We start from the raw sequence: 27,733 nt of genomic DNA on the forward strand, positions 1-27,733 counted from the left end.
ACCCTGGGCAAAACCAGAAAGGGGGCTTTCACAGCTCCTTCCATAAACTCTTTGCAAAGAAGTCTAACGGATCAGAACACAAAGAAAAAACTAATGAGAACTCCCCAGTGGATCCTTTACATACCCACACAATTTCTTTGGAAACTGATCTACTCTTGCAAATGAGCCCCATGAAGAAACAGCTGTGTAAAGCACACTTCAAGTTGAACTGTCAAGTGGTAAGATGAGGATGAAAAGCTTGTGCATGTATCTATGTGGGAGGATGTTTTCTATATACATATGTAAATACACACATGTAATATACATCTCCTTATCCCTGAGAAACACTAATATCGAACTATGTATGATAGTAAATCCACATACAAAAACAATGAAGAGATGAAGAAGATTAATTTGTGGTTGAGAGCTGGCTTTTTGAAGTTCAGCACGTGGGAAAAAGGAACTGAAGACTTCTCACGGCATTACAGAAAAACACATATTTGGAGGAAAATAACACTTGTTAGAACGACACAAAAAGGAAAGCATGTGTAGTAATCTTTGTGGTTTGGTTGGGGGGGATAGGATTTATTACAGAAAAGTTACATTAAGGAATAAAAAGAGTCTAGTCACTTACGATGGAGCATGATAATGTGAGTAAAAAGAATGTATACATGTATGTATAACTGGGTCATCTTGCTGTACAGCAGGAAAAAAATGTAATGTATTGGGGAAAAATAAATAATTAAATAAATAAAAATTTAAAAAAAAAAAAAGAATAAAAAGCACAAGAAAAAAAGCCGACTGAATCAAATGCTAAAAGGGAAAGTCAAATCAATGGCTGTAGCAACAAATTTAACCTAGCACTTTTATTTGTGATCTTCAGAGTCTTCTCTCTTATAAGGAATAAAAAGAACCTTATTTTTTGAATATACACGTGTGTGTGTGTGTGTGTGTGTGTGTGTGTGTGTGACTGTGTCACCTTGCTGTATGGTAGAAAAATGACAGAGCACTGTAAACTAGCTATAATGAAAAAAAATCATTAAAGATTTTTAAAAATTTATTTTTATATTATTTGCAATACACAAGTACCACCAATCATAACTAATGAATAGTTCCATTATAAGGCCTTAAATCTTGCTAAACATACAATTAAAAACTTGTACTGCTGCCCTTTCCAAGGATAAACATGAAGAAAAAAACCAGTATGAGCTGGAAAAAAGGAATTTCCATTAGAGAGAAAAGACCATCTTGTCATCTTTTTCTACATGATACAGCAGTTCCTCAGACACGGTTTAAAACAGTTAAGATCCAATCCAAGATGTAAGAACAGAGGCCACCAAGGAACTAAAGCAGAGCTGGTGTCAATGCAAGAAAACACACATTTCTTAATACAGCCCCAAGGTCCTCACTCAGAGCCTACTCACTCTTATTTTAGACTGAACTCTAACACCTCTGGCCATCTAGTTTCTCAATGCACAGAAAACCCAGAGACTGCTACTAGAAATTGAAGACAGAAACTGTTGTATTGAAAGCAGATGACTTAGCAGGAGAAAGGAAACTAAAATACCGTTGAAAAAAGCAATTACATAAATCTTACAACCAAAATTAAATTTAAAGAAGTATTACTGGTAAAGTCTTATCTAAAATGATATCCAGGAGTTCCCGTCGTGGCTCAGTGGTTAACAAATCTGACTAGGAACCATGAGGTTGTGGGTTCGAACCCTGGCCTTGCTCAGTGGGTTAAGGATCCAGCGTTGCCATGAGCTGTGGTGTAGGTCAAAGACTCGGCTTGGATCCCACGTTGTTGTGGCTCTGGCGTAGGCTGGCGGCTATAGCTCCAATTCGACCCCTAGCCCGGGAACCGCCATATGCCATGGGAGCGGCCCTAGAAAAGGCAAAAAGACAAAAAATAAATAAATAAATAAAATAAAATGATATCCATCTTACAGAATTCAATGGGTCTGAGATTGTCTTATTTTAACATAGTGTGACATTAACATGATATTCAGTATAGTGGCTTGTGTGGAATATTGAACTTAAATTCAATTAATGACCCTAAGGTGAACATTTTTAATCCTGGAGCTTCTGACTTAGGCAATTATAGTTTATTCAACAGACCAGAGGTGATTCTGATGCACACCAGGAGCTGAGAGCCAAGTTCCTAACAGTATAACCTAAGGAAAGGTTATACTATCCTCCATGTATTATTTAAGAAAAAATGGAGATGTAATAGACCAGATGATAAATTGACACAGCTGTACGTTATATACAAACGTTTGTTAAGAGAGTAAATCCTAAGAGTTCTCATCACAAGAAAACATTTTTTTTTTTTTTTGCTTTTTAGGGATGCACCCGCAGCATATGGAGGTTCCCGGGCTAGGGGTCTAATTGGAGCTACAGCTACCGGCCTTCGCCACAGCCACGGCAACATCAGATCCGAGCCAAGTCTGTGGCCTACACCACAGTTCACGGGAATGCCAGATCTGTAACCCCCTGAGCAAGGAGAGGGACTGAACCGGCAACTTCATGGCTCCTAGTCAGAATTGTTTCCACTGTATCACAATGGGAACTCCCAAAACATTTTATTTTCTTAAATTTTGTACCCATATGAGATGACAGATGGTACTAAACTTACTGTGATAATCATTTCATATGTAAAACAAATCATTATGCTGTATACCTTAAACTTAGTGCAGTATATATCTCAATAGAACCTGATCAAAAAAAATAAAAGAAATGAGAATTTACTAGGATCTTTAAGTATGTGCAATAAGACTTGTTTTTAAAAAGTTTGGGTATGTTGAGGTAATGTGGAATATTAACTTTGATAGACAAATCCAACTCCCAAAAGGAAGGAGGGGACTAAATGGCATACTTCCAACAGCCAGTCTCCTCATTGAATAATATCTTTTGAAAACACAAATATAATATATTTACGTAATGATGAGTGAAGCAGAATACTAATGTGGAATGAAATTATAGTAGAAACTCAACAAAGTTAAAGTTATATGAAGAAAAACATCTCATAACTTAGAGTTTGGGCACCAAACCCTTCTCTATGCAGTAGCATCTCTTAAACAAAGTACTTGTACTCACCTTTCTGAAAAGTCAGAGTCTATAAATTCTCTAGCCCGTTTTCTATCACTACAAAGAAGAAAAGATACCATTAAAACGAATTTATGCATGAAGAACTTTATTTAATGAATACCTGATTATAACTTGGCTAATTCCATATCCAAACACAAAACTAACAAATATAAGAGATATGTACATAAAATAAAAACTTTATCAACTGGAACAAGAAATCACAACATAATAGTCATACTTTGAAATGAGCTCAATGAATCTTTAGAGAGGAACATATTACAGATTCATAGAGGAGAAGGCACAGAAAAGTTTTATCACTTTGAGATGACTATCAAAATACTAGAAAATTACACTACCCCCAAAATAAAGCACAGCTGGTGCCAAAAATAGCCAAACTCTGGTCATCTCTAGAGTGGGCCAACACTACTGGCGTAAGTTTGGTTTTCACGTATGAAAAAAATTTTAGATCTACATGAGAATGTTGTTAAGGACTGAATAAGGGCCACGGAATTAGAGGTGATTCTGTCACTTCATTTTATTGGAAAAGTATGTATATATATGAAACCCTTCTCTGTTGTGTATGTGTGTCTTAAAGCACTTCCAGCATTGTTATTTGATTCATTTCTTCAATATCCTTGAAGCAAGGAGATTCTTAGCTAAGACTTACTGTCTGCTTGCTAGAACTCACAAGTGTTAAGTCAATGATAGAACCACAGCACAGATGCCACTCTGGAAAGAACTACTAAAGTGAGGAAATGAAGTTTTGGGTCATTTATTTTACTATTTCTTTTCCTTTTACGGAAGGATGAGATGCTAAAGTGATAAGGAGTAGAGAAAGATCAGGTAAAGGGATTTTACAGATAAAGATGAAACATGTACAGACTTGATACTCAAAGTGGCAAATCAGTAACATAGAAGGAATACTGAATTAACTGCCAGTGATTAAAAAGAATCAAGGGAAATAAAAGTGGAAAAAAAATAACATATTGGGGAAATAAAAAAAAGAAAAGAATTAAGATAAAACTCAATGAAAGTTTTAATGTATTTGGCCTCCTTTTCCTATTTCCTTTTCCAGTTTTAAAGGGAATAAGAATGCAGAGGGGAAATTCTGAGTGTATATATATATATATATATATATATGTATATATATATATATATATAACTTAATATTCAACTCCTTCGATGTGTAACTCCTTTCTTAAGTTTGTTAAAACAATGTAAAATGTACTTTTCACATTCCCAAAGCAGCTAAATGTCATAATCATGAAAAGCAGTCTTCCTCCAGAGTTGAAGAAAGTCAGAAGATTCAGTTACAATCAGTTATTGTACTATTTTTCTGTTTAAAAATAGTTGCTCCATAAAACAGCTAGCTATAATAGAAAAAATAAAAATCATTAGAAAAATTTTTAAAATTTAAAATAAAAAAAATAAAAAATGCTTGCTCCAGAGCTGATTTACATCTAAGATATAAAGTAAAATAAAATGGGTGATGTTAAAGGAAAGATACTCACTTTTAACAACATAAAACAAGAACAGAAGATAGAAAAAAAGATTATAACTTAAAAAAAAAATGCTTTTAAACATGGTAATCTGCAGCAAAAGGCTTACCCAGGGACCCAGCCAGTAGCTTCTGCTATGTGTGTCTGAGTAACCATTGCTGGCGCAGGGGTATACGGACTCCCAATCAGAACACTTCCTGAACTGGTTAGTCTCTGTGGTGTGCTTATAATCTGTAAGACAGGACAAAGAAAACAATATTCACAGTTGTTAAGAAAAGCCTACAGGCAGAAAATAATGCTGATGCTTACCCACACACAAGGAGGAAACCTTACAGTCTAAAATGTACTTAATATCAAGCATCTCAAACACAAGCAATCCCTTTGACTCACTTATATCCTAAGCTAAGCACAGTACCCTGAATACTGATATGAAATCACAAGGTAGGTTTCAGCACGTGAACAGCAATTTGGAAGGATTAAGTTGTCAACTGACAACATATATATTTTTTGTCTTTTAGGGCCACACCTGGTGCATATGGAGGCTCCCAGGCTAGGGCTTGAATCAGAGCTACAGCTGCCAACCTATGCCACAGGCACAGCAACTTGGGATCTGAGCCATGACTGCGACCTAAACCACAGCTCACAGCAACACCGGATCCTTAACTCACTGAGTGGAGCCAGGGTTTGAACCTGCAACCTCATGGTTCCTAGTCAGATTCGTTTCTGCTGTGCCACAACGGGAACTCCTGCAATGAGTTCTTAAACTAGGACCATGACAGGAGTTCCTACTGTGGCACAATGGGTTAATGATCTGGCTTGTCTCTGCAGAGATGCAGGTTTGAGCCCCAGGCCAACACAGTGGGTTAAGGATCCAGCATTGCCACAGCTGTAGCGTGGGTCTTAGCTCGGGCTGAGATTCGATCCGTGTCTGGGCACTTCCATATGTCTCGGGGGCAGCCAAAAAGAAAAGAAAAAAAAAAAAAAGCTAGGATAGCAATAGCTTTAAGAAACAAAACCAGGAGTTCCTTATGGCCTGGTGGTTAAGGATTCATCATCACTGCCATGGCTCAGGTCACCACTGTGGTGCAGTTGGATCCTCAAGTGCAGCCAAAAAAAAATTTTTAAAGAAACAAAACCCAAGGAAAGTCAACACAACTTGATCAACCAGTGAACACAGGAAAAGTAGTGCATATAGGTGATAAGTAACACATACTTTATAAAAATGAACCTTAATTTTGAAATCCCAAATTAAAGTAATATTCAGTTGATCGGATAAGAAAAATGAACATTTTAAACTGTATAGTCTCCTCCACCTCCCCACAAAAATACCCCACACATCCTTAATTTAAATGTAATCATATATTTCTTTGACAATTGATTACAGTTGGCCTACGAAAATCATAGAGTAACTGAACCTCATTCTGGAGATTTTCTGTCCTCAATCAAGATATTTTATGTGCTACTGCCATCTATACAACAAGAAAAGCCAACAGAGCATCTATATTCTGAAAAGAAAGACTCTATATAATTATAAAATGTTACTTTAGAGGATTTCACTGTTTGACAAAATTTTTGTTTCACCATAAGAAATACTCAATTTTTAAACCATGTTAAAATAAAGACAAGCATGAGATTATCTTATATAGAGAAAACCAGATCCTCTTAAGAAAATGGTAAGTATCCCAAACTAAAACAGTTACTGCTAAACTAGTTTCTATAAACACAGGAAACACCTTTTTTTAATGAGGCCTTTTGAAATTTCTACCATTATGGAGTTCTGGTCATGGCTCAGCGGAAACAAATCTGACTAGCATCCACGAGGACGCAGGTTCGATCCCTGGTCTTTCTCAGTGGGTTAAGAATCTGGCGTTGCCGTGAGCTGTGGTATAGGTCACAGATGCAGCTCGGATCTGGCGTTGCTGTGGCTCTGATGTAGGCCAGCAGCTACAGCTCCAATTTCAGCCCTAGCCTGGGAACCTCCATATGCCATGGGTGCTGCCCTAAAAGACAAAAAACCAAACAAAAAAAAAAAAAAAAAGGGAAACTTCTACCGTTAACATTAGGCTTCCAAAGAGACATGGAAAATTTAAAGGGTGAGCAGAGAAGGACAAATGTAAGAAGCAAACAGGTGAGGTTTTAAGAATTTTCTAACAATTTTTTAAAAAATCATGGATGAGAGATTGAAGGTGAGGGGAAAATGTTTAAAAGAGACAAGTAAGAGAAGAAGAGAGAAATGCTTTCATTGCGGTTCTACAATACATTAGGAAATCAAACTACAACAAATCATGAAATCAAAAAGAAAATTCTGATACGTGGAAGAGACTCAGAACTGCAAAAAGCTACTCAGAAATAGGGAGACAAATGAAGGCCTTGGGCTGGCCTATTTTAAAAGAGAGCCTCAAATCTCTTCTTCCAACTTTTGCTTTGCTGATTCTCAGGTGTGCAGAAATTGGGAACACACATGACTACTTATTGTCACAACTGAAGTGTGTAAAGGCTTAAATGTACACTAGTTCAAACTGACAATGGGAAGAAAAATTACATTTCCAAAAGAGGAAATCAAACTTGAGCCAAAGCATGGATAAACAACAAAGTCCTACTATATAGCACAGGGAACTGTATTCAATCTCCTATGATAAACCACAATGGGAGTTCCCGTCGTGGCACAGCGGAAATGAATTCAACTAGGAACCATGAGGTTGCGGGTTTAATCCCTGGCCTGGCTCAGTGGGTCAAAAATACGGCGTTGCCGTGAACTGTGGTGTAGGTCGCAAACACAGCCTAGATCTGGCATTGCTGCAGCTGTGGTGTAGGCCAGCAGCTGTAGCTCCTGTTGGACCCCTAGCCTGGGAACCTCCACATGCTACGGATCGGCCCTAAAGACAAAAAAAAAACACACAATTGACAAGAATATGACAAAGAATGATATACGACGAATGATGACATATATATGTGTGCATAACTGAATCACTACCCTATAGAGCAGAAATTAACAAATACTGTAAATCAACTATACTTCAATAAAATTTAAAAAAATAAACAAAAACCCCCACAAATTTGAGCCATAGCAGCATTGCTAAAATACCAAGAGGAAATGGTCTCTCAAGACAGAGGAGCACTTTAAGGGCCAAACTCATGAAAGTTCAGGTACGTTTGTTTAATTTTGATATTCATATAATTCACATTTCAAAATACTGACTTTCAAGTCAGCTGTGCACTCTCATTTGCACCCACTATAGTGGCTGGTGAAGGGGAGATGCTTATCAAGTGCTCAAAAATATACCCTGAACTACCTTGAAATGGGGGTACTCACCCGGGCTTAAGTTTCTATGAGGCTCAGAGCTAGATTACATTCTTCACGTAGCTATAGTATTGTGCAACAACTTTAGCTTAGATTCTGCAGATGATTAACTGTCCCCAAGGGATCCAGAAAAATGTCATGTCTAGAATGTCTTAAGATCCTAAAGACTTTCCAAAGCCACAAAGAATGTAAAAAGCGATTTCTGTCTAAATAATTTTGCATTTAACATAGTCCACGGTACAGTACATTACAAATAAAAATTTATACTTATTGCTCTGTAGATAAGATGTAAGCACCGACAAGGAAGAATTATTGTTCAGATGTTTACATACTTTTGCTAGTGATGGTTGAGGCCATTTAAATTAGGTATAGTTTTTAGATTAGCTCTACGCAACTTTGTCTATAAATAATGCTTTTTTTTTTTTTTTTTTGTCTTTTTGCTATTTCTTGGGCCGCTTCCTCGGCATATGGAGGTTCCCAGGCTAGGGGGTCTAATCGGAGCTGTAGCCACCGGCCTACGCCAGAGCCACAGCAACGCGGGATCCGAGCCGCGTCTGCAACCTACACCACAGCTCATGGCAACACCGGATTGTTAACCCACGGAGCAAGGGCAGGGACCGAACCCGCAACCTCATGGTTCCTAGTCGGATTCGTTAACCACTGCGCCACGACGGGAACTCCTAAATAATGCTTTCTTTTGAATTTTTATTTATTTTTTGTCTTTTTAGGGCCATGCCTGCAGCATATGGAAGTTTCCAGGCTAGGAATTGAATCGGAGCTATAGCAGCCACAGCAACATAGGATCTGAGCCACATCTGCAACCTATACCACACGGCACCACCAGATCCTTACCCCACTAAGCGAGGCCAGGGATTGAACCCATGTCCTCAGGGATGCTAGCTGGATTTGCGACTGCTGAGCTACAATGGGAACTCCCTAAATAATGCTTTCTTAAAAGTTCTATATACTTTGATGGAGCTCCCATCATGGCTCAGTGGTTAACGAATCCGAATAGGAACCATGAGGTTGTGGTTTGACCCCTGGGCTTGCTCAGTGGGTTAAGGATCCAGCGTTGCCGTGAGCTGTGTGTAGGTTGCAGACTCCGCTTGGATCCTGTGTTGCTGTGGCTCTGGTGTAGGCTGGCGGCTACAGCTCCGATTCGACCCCTAGCCTGGGAACCTCCATATGCTGTGGGAGTGGCCCAAGAAATGGCAAAAAGACCAAAAAAAAAAAAATTCTATATACTTTAAGCTTTAGCATAATTAATGGGATACCTTCAGAGAAACAGCTATTTTCCACTATTTCTACTTCTAAAGATTAAAATGAATTGGTGAGATGTTTATTCTCAAATGTCCTTTAATCAAAGCGTTTCAAATTAGTAGCTCCAGATATGGATTAACTGTTGGGTCATAATCAATCTATATGAGTGTACACGGCTTAGTGCAGTAAAAGTTGTTTTACAAGAAAAAGAAAAAAGAACATAAACCATAATAGATTTCAAATCAATTTAACTAAACAACTGAAAACAAAAGAAGCCTCATTTAAGAACCAAAAACCTTAATATGACACATTCAGAAACCAGATTCAAATACGTGAAAATTAAACACCGAGGAGCACAATGCTTTTCTTTTTCTCAAGACTAGTCAGTTACATTCAGATAGAAAGAAAACTTCAAAAAAGAAATGATTAATGAAAGAAATTAACTGGAATATGTGACCAAGCATCTTTAGTACAACTATCCTTTGAATTAGTCTTACCTAAGCAAACTTTTAAGTCCTAAAATTTGATGATTTTCTTACCATTTGGGGTCCAACATTCACATTTATTGGTCCTAAGGTTTTTGGTAAAATCTTTGTTGGTGAGTTGGTGCTGGAAACTGGAAATGCAACAAATGAAATATTACCTGAAATGAGAGCAAAACTCTAGGTTAATGTTCTGCAATATCAAGGCCACTTTCTACGTATCTATACATGCATGGTCCTAACCTCAGCTTTGCTTAAGCAATGTGTAATTATCTTAATAAGGAAGTTAGGAACAAGAAGCCATATGGAAAAGCCAGAGTAACTATTTCTTTGTTGTAGTGAATACAATTAGTTCCACTGAACAGCAAACTTGTAAATGAAATAGTTCAGTCTATTTGACAACCACAGTTCTTTTAGTTGTTTTTTTAAAGGGAAAAATACTTAAGAGAGTTTATATCAGTTGAGAATTCCACTTAGATCTTTATTAGAAATCACAGAACAACAACAACAACAAAATGCAGGAAGTATACAACATGATACGAAATAGATTTCTATTAGAATTTCTTTACAGTATACTATAAAAATTTATACTAAAAGTTAACATGTTTTCAAAATGTTTGAGCTGAGTTTTTTTAAAGTTTTATTATAGTTGAGAAATTAAATGTGGTGTCACCTAATTACTGATGGTGAAAACTATGGGGGCTATAGAGTATTACCAAGGGATTTAAACAATTTACATTTCAAATTAAGGCAGCAAAGTGCTATCCTCTAAAGCAAAAACCCAATCAATAATTTGCCAACTTACAATATCAACTACTTAACTCCTCCTTAACAGTCTATCAATGTTTCTCTTATAACTGTCATCTAATGTAATAAAGGAGATCACACAGGAAGTTTGTGAGAGTCAATATTGAAACTCTGGGGAAAAACCAACATTTAAGAGCAGGACCAGAAAGACACATGGCTCCTCAGGTGGCTTCCTTCCTTACCACTTCTAAAGCTTGCCAACTCCTGAATGCCCATCTCTTATCTCCTCTCAGCAGATCTTTGGCAGTAAGGAACTCAGACCACCAGGCTCAATTACAGCTACTCATCCTCAACCTGTGGACTTATCTGCACCCTCATATGTTTTTAGTTATTTCTGAGTAGAAATTCTCACACAAAGTCAATTCATTCATGCCTCCTCAGGGAGCTCACTCATTAGTTATTTACTCTGTCTCCTGAGCTTTCGACTGTGCCATTAGCTCCTTTCCTTCTGCTTTCCTTTGCCCTTTTGTCAGGGATCATTTCCCCTCAAATTCTACATTTCAAAGTCAAATTCTTTACCTTCCTCATGCTCACTCAGCAAGGCCTAGAACCCAAATCTGCTTCTCCTTCAGTCTTGGTTCAGGATCACCACGCACCCAGTGACCCAATCCAGAAACCTCATTCAAATGACCATCATGTCTACTTGTTATCTCCTCTCCCTCTTTCCTTTATGTTGCCAGCACTTGTTTAATTTGGAATTTTATCAAATCTGGTTTGAATAACAGAATTATCTGGGAAGCAATAAAAACCACCAGTGCCTGGGTCTTACCTCCAGAGCGGTTGATATGGCATGAACCTGGGCATCAGACAGGTAAAAGTTCTCCAGGTAGTTCCCAAGGTGCAGCCAGAGCTGAGCACCACTTCCTCAACTGGATATCTTACTTCAAACAGCTTTCCTAGCCCCTCTACACATCTGGGACAAACCAGTCTTTCCACTGGCAAAACTGTTCTAGACACTCCCTACTGAAGGCCTTCAGAGATGCCCTAGCCCTTCCTAAATGCCTCTCCGGCTCCTCAATATGGAACAAAGCTTTCTTGTGGAGATCTCACCCCTGCCTCCTCCCTTCCCAGTTTCATCATCAGCTACTCTGTCCTCGTGCACCCTCTACTCCAATCAGATTAGATACTCTGCAGTTCCAGAAAGGCCCCCGCTCAACCACTCCAGCTTTGGTGCATACCCTTCTTTTTGCTGGGAAGTCTCTCTCCGCTGGGACAACTCCTGCCTTGCAGCACTTTTACTGCATACCGTTTTCTGAGCAATTACTATATACTAGAATTCGCTCCAGAGGCGTCCCATATATGTATATATCATCTCAGTGCTTAAAACGACAGTGGGGGGTATATTATTACTGACTCTAACACATGAAGAAATGAAGACAAAGTGAGGTTAACTCATCTGTACAAGGTCTCCCAGGCAGTAAAGGGCCAAAGCTCCACCTCCAAAGCTTCTGCTCTCTGCGTCACCTCCTCCTTAAATAAGGTGTCTCCAGCCTCAAGAGTCTAGGTCTTGGGTGCCCTTCTTCTGGATTTTCATAAAGCCTACTGTTACTTACCTGTCATTCTACTATTCGTAAGCTACATCTCAGCTTTGCAGCCTGACATCTGCTCTAGTCCCTGGCACCAAAGAGGTGCATGAAACAATAAAAACTGCTTGATTTGCACAGATTGGAGCTATTACCTTTCCTAATCTGGATGCCAAACTTCCTGTAAGATTGCCTAAACTCTCTTTTTTTTTTTTTGTCTTTTTGCCATTTCTTGGGCCACTTCCTCGGCATATGGAGATTCCCAGGCTAGGGGTCGAATAGGAGCTGTAGCCACTGGCCTACACCACAGCCACAGCAACACGGGATCCAAGTCGAATCTGTGACCTACACCACAGCTCACGGCAATGCTGGATCCTTAACCCACTGAGTGAGGCCAGGGATTGAACCCGCAACCTCATGTTTCCTATTCGGATTCGTTAACCACTGAGCCACGACGGGAACTCCTCTTTTGTTATTTTTAAGAGGTGTCATAAATACTGAGTCTGAAATAAATTTAAACCATAGGTCCTTTGTTTACTGTTTTCAAAACATGATATAACTGGTATTGTCAAATAGTTTCCATACTCTGTAACTGCAACTGATTTACATGCATATCTTATCAATTGCTAAAGGTTATTATCACAACTCCCCAAATATGGTTATTCATCTGCTTAAAAATCCACTTAGCTGGAAAATACTAATCTATGAGTCTAGGCAGAGCTCTGTAATTGACAGACATGTGTCATAAACTCATTCCTGAGCAGAAAAGGAACACCCCATATATCCATGTGAGAAGAACCCAGCCCTAAAAGAGTCTGGCTCACAAATGGTTTTTTAAAATGACTTTTAATGCTGCTGAATGTTTATAGTAAGATCATCTATGATACACTATGTTAGAAACAAAAGTCAAAAACATGCAGAAAAAAGTAAAGCAAGAAAAATACCAAAAAAGGTTATGGAACAGATTAACCCTAATTTGAAACCTAACAGTCAAGGAAAATTAAGAATATAAAACTTACAGAAAAGCAAAAAGAAAAATATCATTAAAGTCAGATTGGTCATGCCAGTTAATACGAAGGAATTTAGAGGGATGTTAATAAGTCCGACAAGTTGAATCTAAAGTGTATCTGGACGAATAAAGATCAAGAACAGCCAAGAAAATTTTGAAAAAAAAAGGCATAATGGGGAAGAGAGGAACTTTGGGCTCCCAGATTTCACAATTATTACATAGCTAAAGGGACTGAAATCATATGACATTGGCTAAGATGCAAAGAAACTGTCAAAACAGAAATTAAAGTCCCAAAACTACTCTATTTACTTATGAAAATTCTATGTACGGTAAAAGCAGCATTTCAAATGAATGGAGAAAGGATAGATTACTTAAGAAATGTTAAGACAAGAAATTGTCCACTGAGATAAAAGAAATCTTAGATTTCGATTTCTCATTTTGCACAAAAATAAATCCCAGAAACAGAAAATACTTAAATACATTAATCCACAAAAGTATTAGAAAATATAATTTTATTTATTTATTTTATTATTTTGGTCTTTTGTCTTTTTATGGCCACATGGGCGGCACATGGAGGTTCCCAGGCTAGGGGTCTAATTGGAGCTACAGCTGCCAGCCTACACCACAGCCACAGCAATGCCAGATCCAAGTCGCATCTGTGACTTACACCACAGATCATAGCAACGCCAAATCCTTAACCCACTGAGCAAGGCCAGGGGTCAAACCTGCAACCTCATGGTTCCTAGTCGGATTCGCCTCAGCTGCGCCACCACGGGAACGCCCCAAGAAAACATAATTTTAAAAAACATAATCTGGGATGAAGGCCCTTCTAAGCATGTTACAGAATTTAGAAAACAGATCAACAGATTTGACTACCGAAAAATAAATATCTTCTAAATAGCAGAAGACCTAACACACTTAAGACAAATCTCAGATGTGGTGAACAAATTCACACAGGAAGCAATGCTTAATTTTAATAGTACAAAAATTAACACTTTTAAAAAAAGAAACGTTTTAATGTACCAGATTGATAAAGATTAAGAAGTTTGAGGGAGTTCCCGTTGTGATGCAGTGGGTTAGGAATCCAACTAGTATCCATGAGGACGTGGGTTCGATCCCTTGCCTCGCTCATTGGGTTAAGGATCTGGTGTTGCCATGAGCTGTGGTGCAGGTCACAGACACCTGTGTTGCTGTGGCTGTGGTGTAAGCTGGCAGCTATAGCTCCAATTCAACCCCTAGCCTGGGGAACTTCCATATACCACAGGTGTGGCTCTAAAAAGAAAAAAAAAAAAAAGGAAAAAACATCTGCTTGGTACCTAGTATATGTCAAGCAGTAATGCTAAGTGCTACAGATCCTCAGGGCAAATGAACTGTCCACTGCACTCAAGGACACATCTCCTGAGGAGCCTTTTTGGAAGGCGGTCCAACAGTGTATTTATTTAGAGAGGAGTTGTGGGATTGCGTGTTAGAGAAGAAAATTTTAGGTTAAGTCCTTTAAAAACAATTACAAATTTTAAAGCCTCTTCCCACCCCAACAAATATCCTTTCAACTGTCTTCCGTTGCCCAAGTGGCAAGCTGACCCCTGGCCTCTCCAACAACGTCATAGTTAAAAATGGCCCTCCCCCCTGACCAGCAATTCCTTTGCTGGATATGCATCCTAATAAACCAAGTAGCTAAGAACAGTTACACATGTCCTAGGATTGCAGTACTGTGGATAAAATAAAGCGAAACCTTGGAAACAAGTTAAACCTTTAAACATCTTTGGTATATGTATATGACGGAATATTATTGAGCCCCTAAAAAAAGACAAGGATGTACTGCCATGGAAAAATGTGCCCACTGTAAGAAAGTAGGATTAATATGACTCCATTAACCTTAAAAATTACATATACACCCAAGTTTACATATGCATAAAGAGTTCGGCAAGATGAACAATAAATGTAATAGAGGTTAGCTCTGGGTGAGTAGAATGGAGAAATGTTCTACTTGTTTTACACTTTTTTTTTTTTTTGCTCTTATGGGTTGCATGTGCCACATATGGAAGTTCCTAGGCCAGGAATCAAATGTGAGCTACAGCTGCCAGCTTACGGCAAAGCTTAAGCAACACCAGATCTGAGCCACGTCTGCTACCTACACCACAGATCACTGCAACACCGGATCCCTGACCCATTGAGCGAGGCCAGGGATCAAACCCACATCCTCATGGATACTGGTTGGACTCATTTCAGCTGCACCACAACGAAAGTCCTATACTTTTTTATTATTAAAAATGTAATGAATATGCATGCACTAGTTTTATCATGTAAAAGCTATCGCCATACTGAAGAAAAAAGTGAGAGGGAATCAGCCACAGTTGCTGAAACAAGCTGAAGATCTATAAATGAAATATCTGTGATTTATGATTAGTAAAAATGTCTGCTTTAGAAACAATTAAAGGGGCCCCCTTGGGAATTCAACAATTGTAATAATACCTAGAAATAAAAGCCATGTATTTAGACATAATTTACTTTCATCAAATTGACTGGGTTCAGCAGCAGAAGTATAATTTTTTGGACTCTAAAGGGTCATTTAAATAGTTTATAAACACCTAGTCTCCTGAAATTTCAGCCACATCAGAAGTAAACCAAACCAAGTCTTAACAATTTTTCCTAAGTATCTGGCCTTAATTCATAGCTCCTTGGCAACATGGGTCCTAACACTGTCCAGAAGCAAATGCCTGGCACTTGATGTATTTATTAAAACAAAATTTAAAGACCTGCCTGGATTTTAGTCCTGGCAATTCCCTGATTTAACTAATGAGATCAATCACCTAGGAAAAGGGCTAGAAAAAAAAAGCTAAAAACCTATGCCAGGGAGTTCCTGTTGTGGCGCAGTGGTTAACGAATCTGACTAGGAACCATGAGGTTGCGGGTTCAGTCCCTGGCCTTGCTCAGTGGGTTAACGATCCGGCGTTGCCATGAGCTGTGGTGTAGGTTGCAGACGAGGCTCGGATCCCGCGTTGCTGTGGCTCTGGCGTAGGCCACAGGGGCTACAGCTCCAATTAGACCCCTAGCCTGGGAACCTCCATATGCCGCGGGAGTGGCCCAAAGAAATAGCAAAAAGACCAAAAAAAAAAAAAAAAAAAAGCTTATAAAAAAAAAAAAAACCTATGCCAAATCTTGGCACAGGCACAAAATTTTGGCTCAAATTCGATTTGAATTTCTTTAGTAATTGGAATCTCTGTTTTCCATTAGAATTGTCCTGACACCAAAGGTTTCTTTCACACATAATTCCTTTTTTTGGGGGGGTCAGTTTCCAGGTATAGTTAGTCACCCTCAGTATGTCCAATTAAAATGAAAAGTTCAGTCAATAACTGTCTACATGATGTCACTGTAAGTTATTTTTCACAGCCCTGACATGCGGGGGGGAAAAAATTTTTTTGGCCTGAAATGACTTTGGGGGAAAATCTCCTTCACCCAAGCCTATATCACTTCCTCCTAGAAAAACCAAATTAGTAATTTATTATAGGAAAGAATATCCTTACTTTATGGGTTTATAAATACCTCAAATCAGAAGTAGTGTACCTCTCCCATATATACAGGGCCCAAACCTCACAGGACAATCTAAACCTATAGCACTAAATAAAGTTTTAAAATGACTTACATTGTGGTAGTATATGTGTTTGTCAAACCCAAAGAACTCTAGGAACTCTAGCTAAAAAGGGTTAATTTCACTACCTGTAAATTATGCCTTAATTTTTTAAAAAAATGGAGAAAAGTGACTGAGGCAATTTCATACTTATTAGTAAAACATTAATTATAGATTATACAATCCTCCTGCTTTTCTTCTTCTGTTACTTCTATTAACTACTTTTAAAATTTATTTTATAGGAGTTCCCACTGTGGCACAGTGGGTTAAGGACCTGGTACTGCCACAGCTGTGGCTTGGATTTGATCCCTGGCCCTGGAACTTCTATATGCTGTGGATAAAGCCAAAAAAAAAAAAACCACTACTTTATAAATGGGCAATCATGTATTTGTCTAAATTACATCCCTCCAGCTACTCTCTCTTTCAAAGCCTCCTACATCATCACAATCTTTCCCCCTCTGCTGGATCATTCTCATCAGCATATAAACACACATTATTTCTTTCATCTTGTCCTTTTTTTTCTTCTTCTTCTAGGGCCACACCCATGGCATAAGGAAGTTTCCAGGCTAGGGGTCAAATCAGAGCTTGTAGCTGCTGGCCTAGGCCACAGCCACAGCAACTCGGGATCCGAGCCACCTCTGTGACCACAGCTCATGGCGACACTGGATCCTTAACCCACTGAGCAAGGCCAGGTATCAAACCTGCATCCTCATGGATGCTAGTCAGATTCATTTCCGCTGAGCTACAGCAAGAACTCCTACTTCTTTCATCTTAAAAAAAAAAAACTTCCCTTAACCACACTCTCCAGCCACCAACTCATTTCTGTTGCCCATGACATCAAAACTCACAAAATCTGTCAACATCTGCTGTCTCCACTTCTCCACTGTTTTCTTTAACCCACTCTCATTCCCACTCCACCCCAACTTCACCGAAATAGCTCTTGCCAAGATCATCTCCATGTTGCTAAACCCAATTCTCAGTTCTCAACTTAAACTACCAGCCACGTGTGACACTTTTTAAAACGATACCTTCCTTTCAAGTACTCTTCACTTGGCCTCCAAACCTCTCTCTTGGTTTTCCTCCCAACCCACTCACCTCTCCTCCTCAGTCCTGGTTGCTGGATCCTCCTCCAGCTCGTCTCTGTCAACTCTTCCTCACCAGGTCATCTGAGCACTCCCATGCGTATTTCTCCAGATTAAACCTCTCTCCTGAACTTCAGATTCATATATCCAACTGATAGTTTGAATATCTCCATTTTGATGTTTAAGAAGTATCTCAAACTCAACACATTCAAAATCTAACTCCCACCACTCCCCATCCCACCAAGAAACCTCCTTCTCCCATGTCTTTCTTCATCTCAGTAAAATGTCAACTCCATTTCTCAACTCTTGGACCAAAAGAGATCACTGCTGACTTCCTCCTATATCGTACATACAATCCACTAATAAATCCTACCAGCCCTGTCTTTGAAATGTATCTTGAGTAGAGAACAAAACTAGTGGTTACCAGTAGGGAATGTACAGGGGGTGGGGGAGGAATACGGAGGTAGGGGACTAAGAGGTACACACTGTCAGGTACATAGGCTACAGGGACATATTTTACAATGCAGGGAACAGAGCCAATATTGCATAATAACTTCATGGAAAGTAACCTTTAAAAATCATATATATGTATATATATAAAGCAGATGAACAATGTGGGGGGAAAAAAAAAAAAAAACTCATGTTAAAAAAGCCCCCAGGAGTTCCCGTCATGGCTCAGTGGTTAAAGAATCTGACTAGGAACCATGAGGTTGCAGGTTCGATCCTCGGCCTCGTTCAGCAGGTTAAGAATCTGGCGTTGCCGTGACCTGTGGTGTAGGTTGCAGACACTGCTCGGATCCCTCATTGCTGTGGCTCTGGTGTAGGCCGGTGGCTACTGCTCCGATTAGATCCCTAGCCTGGGAACCTCCATGTGCCCTGGGTGCAGCCCTAAAAAGACAAAAGACAAAAAAAAAAAAAAAAGACAAAAAATAAAACTTATCTTGAATGTAAGCACTTCTCATTCACTCTACTGCTGCCACTCCATCCAAGTTGCCATCTCTGGCTTGAACTGCAGTGTCTTCCTGATTCATCCACCTGTCCTGCCTTAGGCCACCTTACCCCACAACTTTACTCCCAAGCTTTACAACACAGTAGTCACTAGACACAGCAGCTAGTAAATACCTGAAATGGAGCTTATGTGACTGAGGACCAAGTTTCTTAAATGTATTTAATTTTAATTAATTTAAAATTTAAAACTGAAGCAGTATAAAACATTTTTCAAAAACATTATTGTTTCGGTTAAACTACATTTCACCTCTGTTGCTGAAAATTTAACGTCTAAATTGAGATGTGATGTAAAAGTAAAATACAGATTTTGAAGGCTAAGAACCTAAAATCTGTATAACATGTCATTTAAAATTTGCTTATATATATGTGTGTGTGTATTACATATATGTGTATATACATATATATTTTTTTTTTTTTTCTCTTTTTACAGCTGTGCCTGCAGCATGTGGAAATTCCTGGGCCAGGGATCAAACTGGAGATGCCGCTGCCAGCCTACGCCACAGCCACGGCAACAATGGATCTGAGCCTCATCTGCGACCTATGCTGCAGTTTACAGCAATGCTGGATCCTTAACTTAACCCACTAAGGCCAGGAATCAAACTCCCAACCTCACAGAGTCAATGTCGATTCCTTAACCTGCTGAGCCACAATGGAAACTCCTAGGCTATGGAAGTTCCCGGCCAAAGGGTCGAATCAGAGCTACAGCTGCCAGCCTATGCCACAGCCACAGTAACAGCAGATCTGAGCGGCATCTGCAACCTACAACCACAGCTCACAGCAGCGCCGGATCCTTAACCCACTGAGCAAGGCCAGGGATCAAACCTGCGTCCTCATGGATACTAGTCAGGTTTGTGACCTGCTGAGCTAAAATGGGAACTCCCTAGAAGATTTGAAATTACATGACTTACATTATCCTACTGGACAGCACTGTATTATCCACCATCACACAGCCGTCAGAGTGATCCTGCTTTGCGGAGTAATCCTCCTCTTTTAAAACCCTCAGTTGGCTTTGCATCTCAGTCAGCATATGTCCTCATGATGGTTTACAGAGCCCTCTGTCACCTGACCCCTCCCTTCTGACCTGGTCATCTGCCAGATCTCTCCCCAGTCTCACTTCATTCCACTACATTCATTCACCCAGGCCTCTTTGCTGTTCCTCAAACCAGGCCAAGCAAATTTTTTGCCTCATGGCCTTTGTCCTGCCAGTAACTTTCTTCCCCCAGATATCTATATACATGCCTTATTCCCCAGGTTCCTTCAAGTCTGCTCACTTGTCACTACATCAGAGATGCCTGATCACCCTATGTCAGCTCTTCTTCACCTATTATGATTTTTCACCATAGCACTTATCTCCATACGATACACTGCATATTTACATTTACTTGCTTATGTGATTATTACTTGTCCTTAGCCCACCCACTCTCAGAAGAAGTTCTACAAAGATAGGGAATCATTATCTTTGATTGCATTCACTGCTCTACCTCTAGCACGCAGCACAGTAAGTGGGTCACAAAAGAATTCAACAAATATTGGTTGGATAAACGAATGAATGAATGAATATATGAATATCTGCACAGAACCATATGATAGAAATTTAGGAGACAGGCATGTACAGTGAAAACTAAGTCTCCTCCTATCTCCAACCACCATCTAAACATTCCCTTCCCTAGTGACAGGTCTCAGTGCCAATCTGAATCTTACTTTCCAGAAATGTCTAGGCATATATAAATATATATGCATAAATATCCTTTTTTCCTTAAATATACAGTTGAATAATATAGCAGTTTGCATATTCCTCCCCAATGTTAAACATTCCTCATGGGAGTTCTCCTGTGGCTCAGGTTAAGGATCCTGCATTGTCACTGCAGCAGCCTGAGTCTCTGCTATGGTATGGGTTCAGTCCCTGGCCCAGGAACTTCTGCATGCTGTGAGTGCAGCCAAGAAAAAAAAAAAATCATATTCCTCATGTTTTCTTAACACTTTAATGCCTTCATTTAAAATTGTACATACTTGGGAGTTCCCGTCGTGGCGCAGTGGTTAATGAATCCGACTAGGAACCATGAGGTTGCGGGTTCGATCCCTGGCCTTGCTCAGTGGGCTAAGGATCCTGCGTTGCTGTGAGCTGTGGTGTAGGTCGCAGACATGGCTCGGATTCCGAGTTGCTGTGGCTGTGGCGTGGGCTGGTGGCTACAGCTCTGATTCGACCCCTAGCCTGGGAACCTCCGTATGCTGCGGGAGTGGCCCTAGAAAAGGCAAAAAGACAAAAATAAAATAAAATAAGATTGTACATCCTTGACCCTTCTGGAATTTATTTGATGTGAGAAGTGAAAGATCCAATTTTCTTTCCTAGATGGCTACTTTTAATGAATAATCTATGCCTCTCCCATGTTAATATAAAAGTCTACCTTGATCATTTACTTATTTATTGACTTTCTATTCTGCTTCACTTATCTATTTACATGACAGTATCACATGCTTTATTTCGTTCACAACCATTTCCAACAGAGAAGGAAGAAAATCAGAAATAGAAAGTGTTAGGCATTTCTTTCCTTTCCATACTAACTTTTAATTACTTGTTCCTAACTGTTGTAAAGGACTATTGATCAGTCTCAAATACAGCACTAATGAGGTCAAGTCACAGGTCGATTCTGGAATAGGATCATTCATTTTGCAGAGAGCAAAGACTCCACAACCTTCAGACTGTATTTCTAATTTCAGCCAGCCAGCTAGAAAGCGCCATATGTCACTGAAGAAAGGATGAAGAAGAGAGAACAATATGGATGGCCCAGGGGTATCTATCACCTTCATTTGAAAAATAACTCATGACCAACAGATCAACAGCACTAATGAAACACATATTAATAACTCATAATTACTTTGAAAAGACAGAATATCCAACTGAAAATACCAAATCTGTCAAACGAGTAAAATAGCACATCTGTGTATAGTATGCACGTCAGGAGTAGGGGATGAAGGTAAATAAATAAACCTTGCGGCCACTCTGATTTCATTCATTTTTATGTTTAAACATACTCATTTGGGGGGGGGTAGTTTTCATTCCATTTATAGCGTAGCTGTTAGTACAGCTATAATGTGCATTACTTATATGCACCTTGTAACACTGTAATGCTCTATTTTGTTGCGTCTGCACTCAATCATGTTCACTGAAGTTGCTAAGATTACATCCAAAGATGGACACCATTATTAAACCACAGTATCACTATAAATGGGAAGAGTGAGAAACAGAAGATAAAAGTTCATAACTCCAAAGTATAATGGTTTAGTGACCCCTAGAACCTCCCTCTCTGTATGTAGTTTCAAACTGGAGCCTCTTTGGTGCAAAGATAAAGACAGAAGATCTGAAATGCACATTCCCACATGTCACAGGCATGGAAGCAAAACCTGGGATGTTTATGCAGCTGTCAGAACACAGGACTTCAAGGATTCCTCCCATCCCAATGGACCACCTAACCAGAATCTCTCCAATGAACCACAGAAAGGATCCTTGAAATGACCATAACAAAGCCCAGCTCTACAGCCCTCAGGGCATGCTCCCAAAGGGTCAATAAATCTTTTAAGTCAGTCTTTACTACATACTTTCCCTAGAGGATCAAGTCTGTTCTCATGGCTTGGATAAGCATTTTTACTTGGAGGACACCTTTTAAAACAATTAGCTAGCTCCTTCTTTCTCTGGTATCCAGAACCATAAATGCCCCGGATTCTTCAACTTGAAAGGAGAAAAAAAAATTATTTTTCCATCTTCCTACATGCCAGGATTTAAACAGTACCTCTTCATTTCTTATGTCAACTCCTTAATTCAAGCTCTGGTATCTGGAATATTATAACTGTTTTTATTTAGTTCATCAAACCTCAAAGCTAGAAGATCTTAGAAAACTCACTGGGTTTCTTTCCCTCCCAATATTTTTAAAATGTCCATCCCAAAACATTAGTCTCACCTAAAGGTTGGATCCTACTGTTTCTTTACTGGCTTCTTTATCTTTAGTTAAAATATCATTTTGTCCTTTTTCTATTTACCTTGCTCAGACAGGGAAATCTTTTAATTCTCAATTTTCTCATTTCTCATCCACCTGCTTAATTCGAACTTCCCATTTTGGGACATGCTATCTTCTGATTAATAATTGAAGAAATTTATCATATGGCTTCAAACAACTGATTTTTCCAGGCATTCCCAGTAATTCTTTTCAGTTGTGCCTGGTCAAAGGATATAAAGGGGGTGACAGAAGTGGGAAATGGTAAAGAGATTCACGTCAGCATAGCAGTTAAGGATCCAGTGTTGGCCCTACAGTGGCTTGGGTTTGATCCCTGGCTCAGGGACTTCTGTAGGCCACGGGTGCAGCCAAATAAAAAAATAATAATAAAAATTTTTTAAATTAGCCTTTGAGTTCCCTGGTGGTGCAGCAGTTAAGGAGTCAGTGTTGTCACTGATGTGGCATGGGTTTGATCCCTGACCCAAGAACATCATGTCCCACCCACCCCACCCCCACCCCCCACCCCCAAAAGCGGGAGAGGGTAGAGTCCCTCTTATTCAAAACACATTGTTTCGGTGCTCCACTAGACACGTGAAGAAGCCAGGTGGGAATGCATATTTTAAAGGAGTGCCTCCGATGATTCCTAGGAGCCAGCAAAATGGGACAGACTGCTACAAGCGAAGTGCCCACTGTCTCTGTGCTCCAATCAGAGAAGTAATGTCATCTGAGCAGAATCTACTACACTTATCTCCATTTTCAGCTTAAAAAGAGAAAGGGCCCAGTGACTCTTATTTACTGTCTCTTGTTCTTAAACATTGTATCTTTTCACTGTTTAGCCTATTTTCAACCACTACTTTTAGCACAGTCACTGAGGCCAAAACACCCACCAGATGGCACACAGACGCTGTCTGCAGGCCTGGAAAAGAGAGGGAGCGGAAAGCAGCACATTTTTATCTTGCACTAACAGCCAGTGAATGGCTAGAGCAGATCAAGGCAGCTGGGTGCAACCACAAGGATCAGGCCTGATGAGCATGAGAATACCCAAGGGTACTTCATTGGAAATCACTCTCATGAAGAAGCCCAGAGGCCTCAGAGATGGTAACCCAGACAGTGTTAACAAACAAATCATTTGAAATTTACAGTCAAGAGAAGATATTTTTTAATATTTTCAAAGGGTGATGAAGACTGCACACAGATGTAGAAATTAAAAGTTGCGTTCTTCAAATAAATTTAAAACTTAGGACACAAATTCAAAAAGGCCAATACCACCCATGAATCAGAATTTCAAAGCAGTTCTTTTCCTTAGCAAACAAAAAAAGGGATGGTTGCATTCCATATGCCATGCTAAGAAGCTTATTCAAAACTGCACTGTTATCAGTATTCTTATTTCAGTAACAAGTTTCACTTGAGAGCTATAATTGAGCTACATTTAAACCATATTGTCAAGAGCAAGATATCTTAGACATCAATATCAACAAAATCTTTTGTATTGAAATCTTAACCATTAAAAGAGTCTGCAAACTTTTATAAGTAAGTTCTACTGGGTCTACCCAGCATACAGTATGTGCTCAGTTAGAAATCTCTTCATTTTTCTGTCAGAGAAATTGCCAAGAGAGCTGCCAAACTTTGCACAAGTGAGCAAAGTGCCAAAAGCAAAGCTTCCTGCTTGATGATCACCAGCTTTAGAGTCAAGACCCAAAAGCTCATTTGAAAACTGGTTGCTTAAAACTTGGTAGAAAGAAACAATGCTATTACACCATAGGTTCCTGGAGCCACTTGCAAAACAGAGTTAGCACAACACTCTGCCTGCTCCTAAACAACAATATAAAGAAAAATATAAGTGTCAGGCAAATCTTCCTTCTGATTCCACACCAGAGATGAGCGATTTCTAGGTAACCACCCGTAGTTTCTAACTGCATAAAAATATGTAAGGCAGAGAGAACATCTAAATCAGTCACTCTCTGGGTATTCTGACTCTGAGAAAGATGAATAGGGAAAGCTTAGACTCCCCCATCCCGCCCCCCCCAACCCCAAGACCTCGGTTTTGTGCTAAAGAGATTCTATATAAGGCAGGAACCACAGGTACTTCACTCCAGAAGCTTTTTTTCAGTATATTGTTCTTAAGTTGAAGGGTTAACAGTCTCAATTACTTCTACTGATGCTGATTACTAACTATAGATGCTGATGCTGTAAAGTGCTGTCATGACTACATTTATAATATATAAGACACACATTTTTGAAAACTACAACCTACGATGCTGTCATAGTTATAATCGCAAGTAAGATCATCAAAATTTTTAGGGCTGTCTATTCCATCAAAACTAAACATTCCTTGGTCAAAATTCTCAAAGTTCTTACTCTAAACAAACCTATAACTTTGTAAATCCATTTTACACTCCAGGTAAGTTATCTTAGAAAAAAACTCAAACTGCTACACGTTAATATTCCTTAAACAAGCAAAATGTGCATAGATCAATTTTGGACTCAAATCTTAATTCAAACAATGATCTAAAAAGTTTCAACATCTCTAAATTCTGTTGTCATTATTTGAAGCAAAGAAAAATCTTCAGGGAAGCCCACAGATCCTAGCAAACAGCAAGAGAAGTTCTTAATAATCTCCTTCACCGTTGCTAATCTTTCCCAGTCCTCTTCTTAGACCAATTAAACATTGAGAAAACCGTTTAACATTTGCTCCATATGCAAATTTTGAACTACGGTTCAAAGAACTGTTTATAACATATTATTACTAACTTTATAGTGTAGGGTAGGGCAAAATTTCCTAAGTGCCTAATATGTGAAAGATCTGGTGCTCAGCACTGGTTTTCTAACAGCCAACTTTAAGAAATGCATAAAGCTCTAACATTTGTAAACTCACACTATTGAGAGCACAGAACTTCTCTACGTGTTACTTGTGAAAGGGCAGATTTTTACTTTACTCATTATGAACTGCACAAGTTAAAAACCTATTTCTTTGACCGGTTTCATTACATGCATGTCGGTTTCATTACATGCATGTCGCTTCTAAGCTCTCTTCCTTCGTACTCTTTCAGCAGATAAACATTCCCCTCTTTCCATTAGTTTACCTACTCAAAGCTTACTATCTTTTTTTTTTTTTAAGAGGGAAACTGCGACACATCATTTCTAATTGACTCAAAATATTTCTCCCACATTTCTTAGTCAAAGATCTTTAGCAATAAGTCTCATGCTTCTCACTGAAGATACGTCTCTCACTAAATGCAAATGACGTTTCATACTGCAATTTCATTTTAAGCCTTAATAACTATTGTGCAATTACAAACATCTGCCACCTAAGTATTCCTTATATATAATGGCTTAGTTTTTTCCTAATAGTCTATATGGATTAATGATCATTTTTTCCCATCACTTAAAGGAATTAAAACTTTCTCACATTTCCACTAATCACACATAATTTTTTAAGACTAAAAAAACCTCTTCAAAAAGTATGTTAGCAGAGTATGTTACTCTATACTGTTTCTCAAATCCTGAATATAAAAGAATAAAATTTAAATGACTAAGTTTTCTTTATTCACTGATTAAGTGAGATTTATGACCTCCCCTCCCCATCCCAGCTACTGTGAATTTTGAATGAAACAACCTCAATTGTAACAGAAGAAACATCTGTTGCTTTTTTTTTTCTTCCTCAGGGCTCTCCTAAACTGAAAGAAAGCCTCTCTGCCTGACCTCCTCTTCCACTCCCCCTCCCCACCCACACTAAGTTCCTTAAACTTTTTTTTAAAGTAAATGTATTACTGATAATTACGCTGTTCCATTTAAAATGTCACAGTTTGTCTAGAAACACTGGCTTCACCAAAGTTTAGAGAAGGAGTAAATGTTACATACATCAAAACCCCAGAGATGTGACCGGGAAAATACCCATTGTAACTAAAATGCAGGCTTCAAGAGTATACTTGAAGTGATCAACTCAAGTTGGCACACATCCTGGGCTCACTGAGTGTCATTTATGGCTAAGGTTTTCTTCACAGGATCCAGATTCATACAGAATCTTGCATGCTATATTTTCTTTGCCAACCCAATGCTAACATAATGGCAGTCACTACCCCAAGAGGCAGACACCAAATGGTGCCACCCACACTCTCACACTGTGCCTCATAATAAACCATAAAGCAGTGGAATGCACCGGCCCCTTTATGAGCAAACAATGCCTGAGCTTCATTAGAATACAGCTGACATTTTCAAAGAACAAATACTTTTAAGAAAAATGTCCTAGGAAAAAAGGGAATGAAACAGCTCTAAAAGCTGCAACATTTTTATAAGTGTCAGGTTCATTCCAAAGATCCCGAGGAAGCATATTTTGCTACTGACAATGTAGATGTTTTCATAAATGGAAAAAAATGTATAGTTAGAGGCAAAGCTTATTTTATTAACTACTGGAAAGAAATGAAAGTAAAAACTCACATTTGAATTGCACTCACAAGTAAGAACCACGAAGTACCTTTCAAATTATTCATTTCCTCAACTGCTGCTTTAGTTCTTGAACGGAGAAAACTGAGCCCGGGAATTATTTTTACATTTTAATTGATTTATATAAGTAACTGAGTGATAAACTATGCGTACTCTACCCCTCCCCCCATGCCCACCCCAACCCCCATACCCTGTAGTTTTCCTGTCTGCAACAAGCAAGGACGTCTTGAATTCAGCGTGCTCCTGGCTATTTATCCATTTAGCATTGCTGCTGTTGAATATAAATAAACGCTGTAAAAAAGCACCCAACAGTAAGAAACAAAATGATCTCTCTTACCTGGTCTAAAGAAGCATGCCTCTCACTGCAGTACCAACAACACTCTACAGTCTTTGTTACCATTCACTGGAAACTTGAGACTGTGTCAGACATGAGCAATCGAGCTCAGAAAGGCTCAATTTAAAATACTTCTCAGAAAAACTAAAAAGATGCTCAAGAAAATCATTGAGTTACTAGCTTTTCAGAGACATGTGAATACCATCTCATGCAACAAAGACACTTAAAAGAAAATTAAAGTACAGGTCTTAAGAGACCAAGGGGCCTTTTTATGTAGACTCTTGACTTATTAAAGATTGCTT

At 39.0% G+C, this 27,733-nt stretch overlaps 1 protein-coding gene across 8 annotated transcripts in view; it reads right to left on the reverse strand.

The window, feature by feature from the left end:
• TFDP2 (transcription factor Dp-2) overlaps nucleotides 1-27,733 on the reverse strand; it is a 137,306-nt gene that overhangs the window by 44,711 nt on the left and 64,862 nt on the right. For 6 of the 8 annotated variants that reach the window (XM_047783750.1, XM_047783767.1, XM_047783739.1 and 3 more), the window contains 3 exons: nucleotides 9,666-9,769; nucleotides 4,675-4,796; nucleotides 3,076-3,123 (listed from right to left, as the gene is read on the reverse strand). In XM_047783750.1, coding sequence (XP_047639706.1) covers nucleotides 3,076-3,123; nucleotides 4,675-4,796; nucleotides 9,666-9,769 — 274 coding nt within the window. Of the gene's footprint in view, nucleotides 1-3,075; nucleotides 3,124-4,674; nucleotides 4,797-9,665; nucleotides 9,770-27,091; nucleotides 27,159-27,434; nucleotides 27,627-27,733 lie in introns of those variants that run through there. The other 2 variants (XM_047783776.1, XM_047783796.1) reach the window with 2 other exon arrangements.

The sequence above is a fragment of the Phacochoerus africanus genome, chromosome 1 (assembly GCF_016906955.1).
Source record: "Phacochoerus africanus isolate WHEZ1 chromosome 1, ROS_Pafr_v1, whole genome shotgun sequence".
In the NCBI taxonomy this organism is placed as follows: Eukaryota; Metazoa; Chordata; class Mammalia; order Artiodactyla; family Suidae; genus Phacochoerus; species Phacochoerus africanus.